The sequence below is a fragment of the Cnephaeus nilssonii genome, assembly GCF_951640355.1.
Source record: "Cnephaeus nilssonii genome assembly, chromosome: 15".
In the NCBI taxonomy this organism is placed as follows: Eukaryota; Metazoa; Chordata; class Mammalia; order Chiroptera; family Vespertilionidae; genus Cnephaeus; species Cnephaeus nilssonii.
Genome location: NC_137086.1, coordinates 15307357 through 15321631, shown reverse-complemented (window position 1 = coordinate 15321631; position 14275 = coordinate 15307357). Strand labels below are relative to the sequence as shown.

Here is a 14275-nt window from a genome sequence, read left to right as displayed (position 1 = left end):
AAAAATAAATTGTGATACATATATATATCACTAGTATATAGTGATATATGTGATACATATGATTGGGATAGTACTCAACAATAAAAAGAAATTAATTAATGACCTATACAAGAATATGGATGAATATAAAAAACCTTATGGTAAGTTATGATAGAAACAGACACAAAGAATATATACTCTATGATTCCATTCATAAGAAATTTGAAACAAGAGACATTGTAATCTACAGTGACAAAAAGCAGATTGGTGATTGTCTTCGACCACAGCTGGTGGGCAGGGAAACTGCCTGCACATAGGTTTGAGGGGATGTTTTAGGGCCACGGAAGCCTTCTGTATGATGGTTGGGGTAGCCTTTATCAAAACTCATCCAACTGTACACTTCAAATGGGTATATTTTCATGTGTATAAACTATCATTCAATAACATTGATTTATAAGAGAAGAGACAAAAAACTTTAACAGGCAGTTTGTACAACAAAAGTTCAGAATTGCCGGATACTTGTAATTGCATTTAGGGCTCACCCAGATGATCCAGAATTGTGTCCCCATCTCAAGATCCTTCATTTAACCACATCTACAAAGACAGGACATTTACAGGTTCTAGGGATTAAGACCTGTTATATTTGGGTGGCCCACTACAACCACATTTCCACATTTCCCCTTTTATCCTGTATTACATCATTTGTTATTACAAAAGTGATAGTTGTGCTTTCCCTTTCCCTTTCCTTCCCCCTCCCCTCCCCTCCCCCTCCCCCTCCCCCTCCCCCTCCTTTTCCTCCTTCACCACAACATCACCATTGCCATCCTCACTCCCAAGCTCCGAGGGCCCTTCCTTTGCCTCCATAACTCATTTCCTCAGCCCACTTCTACAAATTATTTCTTCTACCTCTGTAATTGTATAAATAAATGTTCTCTTATAAAAAAAAAAGTGATACTTGTTTTGAAAAGGAAATTAGAATATACAGATAAGCAAAAGAAGAAAACAAAATTGCCATAATCCTGCCCCCAAGAGATAAGCATTGTTAATAATTTGGTAACTATCTTTTTTATATATACACATATATGCATATCTATCTATCTATCTATCTATCTACCTATCTATCTATCTATATATTCTAGAGGCCTGGTGCACAAAATCCGTGCACTTGTGGGGGGTCCCTCAGCCTGGCCTGTGCCCTCTTGCAGTTCGGGAGCCCTTGGGGAATGTTCGATTGATGGCTTAGGCCCGCTCCCTGCAGGGAGCCAGCAGTTGGACATCCTTAGTGCTGCTGCAGAGGTGGGAGAGGCTCCTGCCACTGCCGCTGCGCTTGCCAGCTGTGAGCCTGGCTTCTGGCTGAGTGGTGCTCCCCCTGTGGGAGCGCATTGACCACCAGGGGGTAGCTCCTGCATTGAGCGTCTGCCCCCTGGTGGTCAGTGTGGGTCATAATGACTGGTCGTTCCACCGTTCGGTCAACTTGCATATTAGCCTTTTATTATATAGGATATATGATTGATTTCAGGGAGGAAGGGAGAGGGAGAGAGAGATGGAAACATCAATGATGCAAGAGAATCATCAATAGGCTGCCTGCCTCCTGCATGCCCCATACCAGGGACTGAGCCCAAAACCTGGACATATGCCCCTACCGGGAATCAAACAATGATCTCCTGGTTCATAGGTCGAAGCTCAACCACCGAGCCACACCGGCTGAGCTTGATAACTATCTTTACAATTTTTTTTCTCTGTGACTATACATTTACATATAGGTCCTACTAAAGTTTTAAAAATCCAGCTCATAACACAGCCCTTGATTCCACTTCACGGAAGTGCACCTCCAAGTTGGGAAACACTGCTGTTATTCCCACAGAAACCCTAAAATGCAGAAATTTACTTGGGGGAAAAAATTAGATATTCCTCTATGTCAGATAGGTTAATGTCAGTATGCCTTTTTTGAAATAAGAAGTTAAGTAACATAAAAAAGCTTGTGGTCATTTGTGCAATGATAGGGGAAAGAATACGCAAGAATGTCATTCTCAAGAGAAGTGCCAGGAGATTTCTCCATTTTCAGAGCTTAGGGTAAACTGGCTTTCTGGAATTTGTCACCACAAGCTGTCACCACAGCCTTCCAATTGGAGGCTGTGGCTCTTTGTATTCAGGAAATGCCCTGTGCATCACCAGTGGAGCTGACTGACAGTGGTGATGCATTTGCTCTGTGCTAACCTTGCCCAGGACCCTGGTGACAGAGAGTATGCATTTGCTAGAAGTCTGTCGGGACCCAAGATACACATGGTAAGCATGACTTTGACTTCAGTAACAATATGCTTTAACCAACCAAACCAGCTCATTCTCATTCTCTCTCTCTCTCTCTCTCTCCCCCCCCCCCATAAAAATTAATGCAAATTAAATATTCAAAACACTTTGCTTCATTTCAAGCTATAGAATAAATAAGCCAACAGCAATAGGATTCACATATCATGAACAAATAGGAAACAAATGAATAATTCCTTTCCTAATGTACATTTCTAGCTTTTGCATCTTTAAGTCTCAAGTTTCACTTCTTTTTGGCTACTTCTACTTACACTCATCTTCCCCTTTTGCACAGTAGTTCTTGTTTCCAAACCATTCTTACTATGCTTTGGAAAGAAAAGAAAAAAGATAACTCGTCAGTGTTTGCCTTTACAATCCCCAGCCACAGAACACAGAGACCTCCGATCCACAAGACACCAGGCCTCACACTGTGAAACAGAAAGCAAATAAAAAGAATCTCTATTTTAAAAGCATGTGATCCACCAAGAACAGGGCAACTGGATTGTTCAGCCAGGTACCATGTGGAGAGAGAATGGGGTTTTAAATGGGTTTTGGAACCAAATATTACAATTTGGGTTTACAGTTATTTAAAGCTTGTGCCTGGGGGTATAGAAGCCTTAACACTAAAGACTGTGGTTTTGCGTGACTGGATTTGCCTGCAATGAAACTTTTAGGGCTGGTTAGTCTGTGAGTCTGGCCTGGTGGGGTTTCATTAGGTTCCTTGGGATTGATGTGCAAATGTAGAATCAAATCAGAAGGGAGCAAAGTGAGGGAAAGCGCTCTGAAAATACTTTTCGGGCTTATACTTTTGTTCCTAAAGTTGTTGGAATCACAGAAGGTGAGCTGAAAAGACAGGAGGGGGTTGGGGGGAGGATTACTCATTCCATTTAGTCCCCTGCATTACTGGTGAGAAAGCTGATATCTAGAACAGTGATTTTTGAACCAGTGCCTCAAAAAAATTTTAAACATGCAGTACCTGACAACTTAGCCAGAGGCACTGACCTCTTTTCCTTAGATTGTCAAATAAAAAAATGACAACAGACAACACAACAATAGCCATCTGGTGTGTGAATGCCCTGTCTTGAACCATAAATATAGGTCATATAATAGAGTTGCATCTTATCTTATTGGTCATGTCACATAATAAGGTTGTGTCTGATTGATTTTTTTAAAAAAATTGATTTGCAGGAGAGAGAGAGAGAGAGAGAGAGAGAGAGAGAGAGAGAGAGAGAGAGAGAGAAACATCAATTTGTTGTCCCATTTACTTATGCATTCCTTGATTGATTCTTGTATGTGCCCTGACTGGGGGTTGAACCCCCAATCTTGGTGTATTGGGACAACACTCTAACCTACTGAGCTACCCGGGCTGGGCTAACAGGCCAGGGCTGGTTAATTCTTGATACTAGACATCCTTATAAATAAGTATAGGTACCTGATTTTTTAAAAAGTCACCTTGGAAAAAAAATAAAAAGTCACCTTGGAGCCCTAGCCGGTTTGGCTCAGTGGATAGAATGTCGGCCTTTGGACTGAGGAGTCCCAGGTTCGATTTCGGTCAAGGGCACATGCCCAGCTTGCAAGCTTGATCCCCAGTGGGGGGCATGCAGGAGGCAGCTGGTCAATGATTCTCATTCATCATTGATGTTTCTATCTCTCCCTCCCTCTCTGAAATCAATAAAAATATATATTTTTAAAAAATCACCTTGGAGCCAAAAGGGCAGTAATTACTTTTTTTTTGTAAATCAATCAGAATTATACCTATTTTTTCTCAGATCAGCATAAAATATATTTTTTGGTATGCCACAGAATGTTAGTACTATAATTAGCTTATGTGTGCCATGAGATGAAAAAGGTTGAAAACCTCTGATCTAGAGAGAAGTGAAGGAACCCACTGTTACAGGACATCTATTGTTGTTTTTTTAAAAAAATATATTTTATTGATTTTTCACAGAGAGGAAGGGAGAGGGATAGAGAGCTAGAAACATGGATGAGAGAGATACATTGACCAGCTGCCTCCTGCACACCCCCTACTGGGGGATGTGCCCGCAACCAATGTACATGCCCTTGACCGGAATCGAACCTGGGACCTTCCAGTCCACAGACCGACGCTCTATCCACTGAGCCAAACCGGTTTCAGCAGGACATCTATTGTTAATAGCATCTTTACAGACTTTATCTCGGTTAGTCCTGACAACTCTGCTTTAGAGGGATACAAAATGTGTGAATGGAGGTCAACTGATAAGATTCAGGTCTACAGAAGTAGGATGGAATCTGTCTCCTGTCATTGTTTTCTTACTGGTTCAGCCCACTTCTATAATGCTAACTGTATTAGCCTGCCTGCTCAGGCTGCCATAACAAAATGCTATAGACTGGTGGCTTAACCAACAGAAAGTTATTTTATTATTATTATTTTTTAATCCTCACCCGAGGATATTTTTCCATTGATTTTCAAGAATAGAAGAGAAAGCCCTAACCGGTTTGGCTCAGTGGATGGAGCGTCGGCCTGCAGACTGAAGGGTCCCGGGTTCGATTCCGGTCAAGGGCATGTACATTGGTTGCGGGCACATCCCCCAGTAGGGGGTGTGCAAGAGGCAGCTGATCGATGTTTCTCTCTCATGGTTGTTTCTAACTCACTATCCCTCTCCCTTCCTCTCTGTAAAAAATCAATAAAATATATATATTTTTAAAAAAGAGTAGAAGAGAGAGGGAAAGAGTGAGAAACACATTGATTGGTTGCCTCCTTTTTTAAAAATATTTTTTAATTGATTTCAGAGAGGAAGGGAGAGGGAGAGAGAGATAGAAACATAAATGATGAGGGAGAGCCATTGATCGGCTGCCTCCTGCACACCCCATACTGGGGGTGGAGCCTGTAACGCGGGTATGTGCCCTTGGCCAGAATCAAACCTGGGACCCTGCAGTCCGCAGGCTGACACTCTATCCGTTGAGCCAAACCGGCTAGGCCCCTAGCTGCTAGGGCAACAGAAAGTTATTTTCTCACAGTTCTGAAGTCCAAGATCAAAGTGTCCACAGGTGTGGTTTCTCTTGAGGCTGCTCTTCTTGGCTTGCAGGTCTGCCTTCTCAGTCTCTCCTTTGAGTGTGCATCTCTGGGTCTCTGTGTACAAATCTCATTGTTTTGTTAAGGACTCCAGTCAGATTGGTTTAGGGCTCACCCTAATAGCCTAATTTTAACCTAATTACCTATATAAAGGGCCCATCTCCAAATACAGTAATGTCCCAAGGGGGGAAGGGGGAGGGCTTCAACTTAACAACAGTCCTAGGAGATGGGGATTAATCATGTCAGCATTTCAGATAAAGAAAGCAAGACTTGTCCAGCCGGTGTGGTTCAGTGCTTGAGTGTTGACCTATGAACCAGGAGGTCACAGTTCGATCCCCAGTCAGGGCACATGCCTAGGTTGTGGGCTTATCCCGAGTAGGGCGCATGCAGGAGAGAGCCGATCAATGATTCTCATCATTGATATTTCTCTTCCTATCTCTTCCTCCCTGAAATAAATAAAAAATATATTTTTTTAAAAAGAAAGAAAGAGTCAGTAAGGGAAGGATACCCATTTAATAAACAGCAAAGTGAGGATTTTAATTCACTACTGCAATGTCAAAGCTACACATACTTTCCACTTCTGTGTGCTGCCTCTCTGTTCCCATTACATACGACTTTCCCCCCATTTCATCCATAAGTTCTGGGATGAATCCATAGATGTGGGTTATATGGTCCTGAGGAACTTCAATTCTCTAGGGAGCTCATGTAAACATTTGGAATAAAATACCCATTTAAAATTTTTTTTATTGATTTTAGAGAGAGGAAGGGAGAGAGAGAGAGAAACATCAATGTAAGAATCATTGATCGGTTGCCTCCCACACGTTCCCTGACTAGAATTGAACCTGCAACTTGGACATGTGCCCTGACTGGGAACTGAACCCACCACCTTTCAGTGTACCGAATGATGCTCCAGCCAACTGAGCCACACCGGCCAGGGCTAAAATGTGCATTTTTAGAATTACTGTAGTTCTAAATATTATTTTTCGAAGTAGAAATGTAGGAAAAGACTTCCTCCATGCAATTCAATTCTTCACTGAACAGCTTGGTTAAGGAGGTGGGGAAGTGTTCAGAGCCATAGCCACGATTCAGGGCAGCAAACTCGTCTCAACCCTGTCCTTTATGCCAGCGGGTAACTGCGAGTGGACTACCTGAGCTTCAGACTATGGGTTGATTTTATTCTCAAGAGCAATGAATAATTAGCCAATTATCTTTGAGTTAGTTCTCTGGTCTGGTCACAGACTTTCTCTCTGTGGGTAGGAAGAATACTACCAGTATCCAAACTGAATATGAATTATTAGCATCTTCAAAATCAGCTGACATTCCTGCCTGATGATCTATGTAGCAATTTTAATTGATTATTTTTTCAGACAAAGTGACTGCCTGGCCAACTCTAGGATTAGTTTATTCTGTTCACAAGTGAATAGAAGGAACTTCTTAGGTCCTTCCTCTATCTTCTTCCTCTTTCCCTGTTCTCTCTTAAACTCTGACCCAGTTCAGTGGTTCACAACCTTTTTATTTTTTTATTTTTTTTGGTTCACAACCTTTTTAATGCCACGACCCTTTAATACAGCTCCTCATGTTGTGGTGACCCCCAACCATAAAATTATTTTCGTTGCTACTTCATAACTGTAATTTTGCTACTGTTAATGAATCGTAATGTAAATATCTGTGTTTTTCGATGGTCTTAGGCTCTACAGCAGGTTGAGAACCGCTAGCAGGATCGCCTAACAGTGATGGCGAACCTATGGCACGCGGGTCAGCACTGACACGCGTAGCCATTTCTGATGACACGCGGCCGCATGCCGAGGATGAAACATTTGCTGCTCCTGAGGATGAAACATTTGCGACTAGAGTCTTGGAGTTAGTTTTTTCCTCAAAGTGACACACTACCCGAGTTATGCTCAGTTTTTTGACGAAGTTTGACACACCAAGCTCAAAAGGTTGCCCATCACTGGGCCCTAAGACCATCAGAAAACACAGATATTTACATTACGATTCATAACAGTAGCAAAATTACAGTTATGAAGTAGCAACGAAAATAATTTTATGGTTGGGGGTCACCACAACATGAGGAACTGTATTAACCCTTTGCACTCGCTTGCTTTTTTCTCGATTCCTTTGTTCTAATGCTAACCGTGTCGAGTCACACTGGACATCCGAGTGCAAAAGGTTAAAGGGTCGTGGCATTAGAAAGGTTGAGAACCACTGCCTGGTAGGTGGAGACACACCTCTTCTGGGGGAGTGGAAAGGAAGGTGAAAAACAAACAAACTAGTAGTTGCTATTTACTGAGTGTTATCTGTGTATCAGTCAAGGACTCCCAACTTGTCAGTGGTAGAGCTGACATTTGAACTCACTCCTGACACCAAAGTAGGCCTTGCTTACACTCAGGTGCTGTCCAATCCTGGTCTTCAGGTTCTTTGCCCAGGGCTCCTTCCCTGCGCTGCTTCCTCTGCCTAGAAATAGTCTTTCCCCTTTACTGGCTGGCCAACTTTGATTTCCTTCAAGAACAACTCAAAACTCATTTCTTCCCAGCAGAATTAAATATCCCTCCGTGGGGGTTACCCTAGAACACTGACCTTCAAACTTTTATTGACCTCAACTCACAATAAGAAATACACTTAGGTGGGGGCTTACCTGGGGTGGGAATGGCGGGGGGGGGGGGGTTGTCAATTGGGGGAAAAGGAGACATATGTAAAACTTTAGGCAATAAAATAAAATAAAAAGGAATACACTTACATCACTAGGATTTATAAACAATTAAAACAAAATTTTCATGAAAAAATACAGTGCATTCTGATAGTTTTAATTCAATTTAATTTTTATAATATACTAATTTTAACCCACTTCAGGTGATTTCATGACCCGCTGAGAGTTGGGGTAACTGGAAGAGGGAAGGAGACTTGACTTTGGGTGGTAAACACACAATGTAATATACAGATGATATATTAGAGAATTGTACACTTGAAACCTTTATAATTTTATTAATCAATATCATACCAATAAATTCAATAAAAATTTTTTAAAAAAGAAAAGAAAATCTGCCCTAGAAGACAGTCTTTCTTCCTTTGACAGCTTTTGTTTCTCTAATCTCTGAAAGGTTCAGATTCTCTGGCCCCTCAAAAAGATGCACTGGGGCCAGTTCTTTGTTGCCCCATCTATTAGCCATCTGAGATGACGTTTCATTTTGATCTTATTTATTTTTCCAATGATGAAAAGTTGGCCTTAAAAGCATGACTATTTGTATGCTTGGCTGGGTGTACCTAGCATATTTGACATTTAATAAAATCATTTCAAACACTTCCTTCCTTTATATAACATTATTTTCAATAATAATCATATAACAAATAATAGTAATGACCATAAAAGAAACCCAGATATTACCAATTTTTTAATCCTCACCTGAGGATATTTTTTCCATTGATTTTTGAGAGAGTGGAAGGGAAGGGGAGAGACAGAGAGAGAGAAATATTGATGTGAGAGAAACATATTGATTGTCTGCCTCCCGCACTCGCCCCAACTGTGGTCAGGGATCCATCCTACAACTGAGGTATGTGCCCTTGACCGAAATCGAACCTGCAACCCTTCAGTCAATGGACTGACACTCTTACCACTGAGCCAAACTGGCTAGGGAAACAATTTTTTTAAACAATAAAATACATGTAACATAAAATTTACCATCTTAACCATTTTAAGTGGACACTTCTGTAGTGTTATGTGTACTCACATTATTTTGTTGTACACTCAATTTCCAAAACGTTTGCTTCTTGAAAGATTGAAGCTCTGGCCCTGGCAGGTGTGGCTCAGTTGGTTGAGCATCAAATCCTGTGCACCAAAGGATTGCTGGTTTGATTCCTGGTCAGGACACATACCCAGGTTACAGTTTAATCCCTGGTCAGGGTGCATGCAGGAGGCAACTGATCAATGTTTCTCTCTAACCTCTCTCTCTCTCTTACTCTCTCTCTTTCTCCCTAACCCTTCCCCTCTCTCTAAAATCAATAAAAGCATGTCCTTGGGTAAAGATTTTTTTTTTAATGACACTGAACGGTTTGCTTTTAAGTTTAAAAATATTTATATTAACTTGGTAATACAGTATTTTGATTTGTCTTTCCTCTGGGTATGGGTTCTTTGATTGTAATTTTTTTTCTTCTAACATGCCACTGGACTGGATACCTCCAACTGCCCCACCTCCTGACTTCTCTTCTTAGTAACAAAGCTACTGTCCACTTGTCACCCAAGCCAAAACACTTAGCTGCCTCCCTCATTCTTATCCAGTCTGATGTAGTCTGGTCATTCCACCTCCTAAACCTCGCTCAAACAATGGCTCCTTTTCTCTAGCCCTCCATACACTATCTGACTCACTGAATGATTGGAATTCTGTATCATCTTCTACAAAACATAATGTATGGTCTATAAATTTCAGTTTCAGATTTTCTGAAAGTAGAGTAAGATTTTAAGCATTTAAGAAGTAATTTGTAGAATCCTATACTTTTTTCAGGATTTGTTTCCACCTCTGTCATGTGCCTCAATGAGTTTAATTTTTAAAATGAGGCAGTTTAATACTTAACTGATATAGAAAGACCTCAAGATATATAGTAAATGAAAAAACAACAGATGTTGAATATTATGTATATTATGTCCTTATTGGGTGTGTGTGTGTGGGGTGGGGGGGAAAGAATAAGTACAAAAGTGACTATGGTTGCTGCCTGATAATTTCTGATTCTGTTAGTTTTACAGAATGAGGATCAGTTTAAAGAACGAGGAAGCGAATATTGGGATTATCTTTGAACGGTTCATTTGGAAATAATACCGTCTATTGAGCTATAGAAGGGTGGAAAGCTTTTATTCAGAACAAGTAAGTATACCAAGAATAAAATCTGTCTGGTTATATAGTATGCCACCAAATAGATATTGAGTGAAAAATCAATTCATTCCTTCCCCTGATGAGTTATATGTGGAATTCCCCATAAATATTCTTTTGTGGGTTTGAGAATTCAGTTATAAACTGGCAGCCTATGATAAAAGGCAGAAACACAGTTAGGGTAGGATTTACACAGAGCAATCAGGTGTGTTTTTAAATATTGGTCCTCTGTCATCACCTATTAGCATAACCTCCCAGCCAGATAGCAGAGATCTGTACCTATCAAGTGCATTGTAAAGAAACATGGTGTTTCACATGGCAACCAAAATGTAATTCTTTCATATATATATATATATATATATATATATATATATATATATATATACACACACACACACACACACACACACACACACACACACTAGAGGCCCAGTGCACAAAATTTGTGCACTAGGTGGGGGGTGTACCTCAGCCCAGCCTGCACCCTCTCCAATCTGGGATCCCTCTCACAATCCAGGACTGCTGGCTCCCAACCACTTGCCTGCCTGCCTGCCTGCCTGATTGCCCCTAACTGCTTCTGCCTGCCAGCCTGATCATCCCCTAACCACTCCCCTGCCAGCCTGGTTGCCCCCAAATGCACTCCCCTGCTGGCCTGATTGCCCACAACTGCCCTCCGCTGCCAGCCATCTTGTGACCACATGGGGGCGGCCATCTTGTGCGAGGATGTGATGGTCAATTTGCATATTACCTCTTTATTATGTAGGATTTCAGAGAGGAAGGGAGAGAGAGAAACAGCAATGATGAGAGAATCACCAGTTGGCTGCCTTCTGCATGCCTCCTACTGGGAATTGTGCCCACAACCCAGACATGTGCCCTGACCAGGAATCAAACCATGATCTCCTGGCTCATAGGTTGATGCTCAACTACTGAGCTACGCCATTAGCTTTCCATTTTGATTACTGGGTATAGACCTGTGCTATCCAATGCAATGGTCACTAGCCACATGTCTATTTAAATGTGAATTTAAATAAATAAAATGTAAAATTCAGTTGCATGAGCACACTAGCCACATTTCAAGTGCTTAATAGCCACATGTGGCTAATGGTTACTCTATGGGACAGCAGAAATATAGAACATGTTTATCATCGTAGAAAATTCTACTGTACCGTGCTGGTCTAGAAACAGATATTCTGATAAGAACGAATACTGAGCCAAAACCGGTTTGGCTCAGTGGATAGAGTGTCAGCCTGAGGACTGAAGGGTCCCAGGTTCGATTCCGGTCAAGGGCATGTACCTTGGTTGTGGGCACATTCCCAGTAGGGGGTGTGCAGGAGGCAGTTGATCAATGTTTCTAACTCTCTATCTCTCTCCCTTCCTCTCTGTAAAAAATCAATAAAATATATTTTTTAAAAAAGAATGAATACTGAATGAATGAAAGAATGAGTGAATAAGCAGCATTGTTTTCACATAACTACTTGATAAGAGAGGGTATGGTAGTACACAGGAACATATACCATGGTTAATAATAAGAACATCTGATAGTTATATAGCAGTATACTTTTCAAATTTTAAAACATTTTAATGTATGTGACTTTATTCAGTCTTTTTCACAAGACTTTTTAATAAAGTCAGTGTCTTAATTTTACAGCTGAAGAAAGGTAGCATCCAAAAGACTAGTCTTGCCCAGTGGCATGGCTCAGTGGTTGAGCATCGACCTATGAACCAGGAGGTCATGGGTTTGATTCCTGGCCAGGGCACATGCCCAGGTTGTGGGCTCGATCCCCAGTGTGGGGTGTGCAGAAGGCAGCCGATCCAAAATTCTCTCTCATCATTGATGTTTCTCTCTCTCTTTCTCTTCTTTCCTCTCTGAAATCAATAAAAAAATATATATATATTTAAAACAAAACAAAACACACACACACACACAAAACCCAAAAGACTAGTCTTGTAACCTTGTGGAAGACTCTAGGCCTTTCTGCGGCAACATTTCTTCAGCTGTAAAATGAAGATTGCGACTAGATTCAGACTTAGAGGTCATTTCCATACAGAGAATGTAGAAGCCAGAGAACAGATGAGACTGGCAAACAGGACATATAGACAAGGATGTGGTAACATCCCAGCTGAGGTTAGTAGCAGAGATTTGTGACAGAGAGAAAGGCAAGTTGGGGTGGGATCCTCGGGGTCGGAGTGCCTGATGGTGCATCTTAGACCAGAGAAGCCACAGGTCCTTCGGGAGGATCCTATCTACTTGGATGAATCCATGAAGATTTGAAAACCAGGAGCAGCCTCGCCCAGGAAGAAAACTGGCGCAGATAGTGCCTAAGAGTAAAAAACCAGGGAGACATTTCACCGAGCTGTCATGGACTGCCTGGGTGCAGCGTGGTCTGCATTTGACAGAAATGGCATAGCTTCCCCGGGGACTTCTAGAGGTCAGAGGGCTTATCCTGGAGACAGACAACTATTCTTCAGTGATACACTTCAGCAAAGACCAAAATCTTTGGCAGATAAGAAATGCTACTCCTTTGAGCGATAACAGCTGGATCATGCCTAAAAATAGTGGCTAACATATATTGAGCTATCACTTTGTATAAGATACTATACATGAATTCTCATAACACCTTCGAAAGCTAAACACTGTTCTCAACACCATTGTACAGATAAGGAACTAGTGGGTGCACTGGAGCTGGTTCTTACTGTTTTGTGAGACCTTGTTGCTGAATTTTCAGAACTTTTGTTACCCAGTTAACATACATTATTATCTTGAAATCAACCATGGTGGGTATTTATAACAGGGAGATTGGTAAGTGCTACGGATTAGGGCCTTTACCCCCAGAGAGCCAGGGTGTTCAGCGTTTAGCAGCACAGCACTGAAACAGGCTCAGAGCGGTTTAGCAACTTGGCAAGGTTCCACAGGGAGTAGCAAGTGGCAGACCCTACCTAGGCCAGTCTCCTTCCTCTAATGCCCACTGTGATTTCACTGGGGACCATTTTATATTGGGAAATAAAACTGTTCATCTTACTTTATTACTGAAGAAACACCATCTTGCTCACCAAGGGGTTAGGGATAAGGAGCTTTGCCGGGCTTTTCTTGAGGGCCTGGAATTCAAGCATTTGCCATCTCCATAACTCAAGATGGGTCTAAAGCTGGGGGGTGGGCGGGGAATCATGACCCTAATGCTCTGGCAACATTGCATTCCTATTTTATACAAGTGAATAAATACGTATATATTTCCCCATCTCCTCAGTGAATTTCATTAAGGAGAACAGTCAAGCCCTCATTCAAAGGATGGGAATGACTGTGATAAAGCAAGTTGTGGACGAGCTCTTTGTGTGGAACGTTCTGAATTTTGAAGAAGTAAACATCATTTGCTGCGAGAAGGTCGAGCAGGATGCTGCCAGAGGGACCATTCACATGATTTTGAAGAAGGGTTCAGAAGCCTGTAACCTCTTTCTTAAATCCCTTGAAAAGTGGGATTATCCTCTGTTTCAGGACTTGAATGGACAAAGTAAGTATCAGATTGCTTTGTATCTGTTCCACAAATAGACTAAACCACGGTGAAGACCCATGATCCCCATGACAGAGCCTCTGCTCTCCCCGCTCTTCATATCCCTGGGTGGTGTCCATGGTAGGGAAAAGCTCAGGCACTCTCAGAAAAAACTGCCATTAGATCACTTGACGGTGAAGCCAATAGGTGACTCCAGGGTCGGGGAATAGATGATTTAGAGTGGCCTCACCTCAAAACCAAATTGGACAATGGCGGCACCTAAGAAGTCCATGCCGTAGTGGTTTCCACCAGCCCATGACTGACTAAAGAAGCATGATTCTGCTTTTCGTGAAACATTAATTTAGTTCTTATTTCATCAAACTGGTAAATTACTTCACGACAGATTTTAATCAAGGTTAAGGCCTGATCAGCCATCTTCCCACTGTTCTCAGGCACTTTTCTTAACCCAGACACAGACTCCTCCCATTTCCAATCAGCTGCTACAAGAGTTGGTGGCGGAAAGGAGGAAACAGAAGTCAAGAGGGGAGGACGGGTAAAGGGTGACAGGGAAAAGCAGGAATAAATATTTGGAAACC

The 14275-nt window shown here is 41.7% G+C and overlaps 1 protein-coding gene across 1 annotated transcript in view; it reads left to right on the top strand.

Moving 5' to 3' along the window:
- The first annotated feature begins 2057 nt into the window (after nt 1-2057).
- NLRC4 (NLR family CARD domain containing 4) overlaps nt 2058-14275 on the top strand; it is a 33492-nt gene continuing 21274 nt past the window's right edge. The window contains exons 1-3 of the mRNA XM_079792147.1: nt 2058-2265; nt 10063-10188; nt 13440-13700. Coding sequence (XP_079648273.1) covers nt 10188; nt 13440-13700 — 262 coding nt within the window. The 5' untranslated portion in view covers nt 2058-2265; nt 10063-10187. The remainder of the gene's footprint in view (nt 2266-10062; nt 10189-13439; nt 13701-14275) is intronic.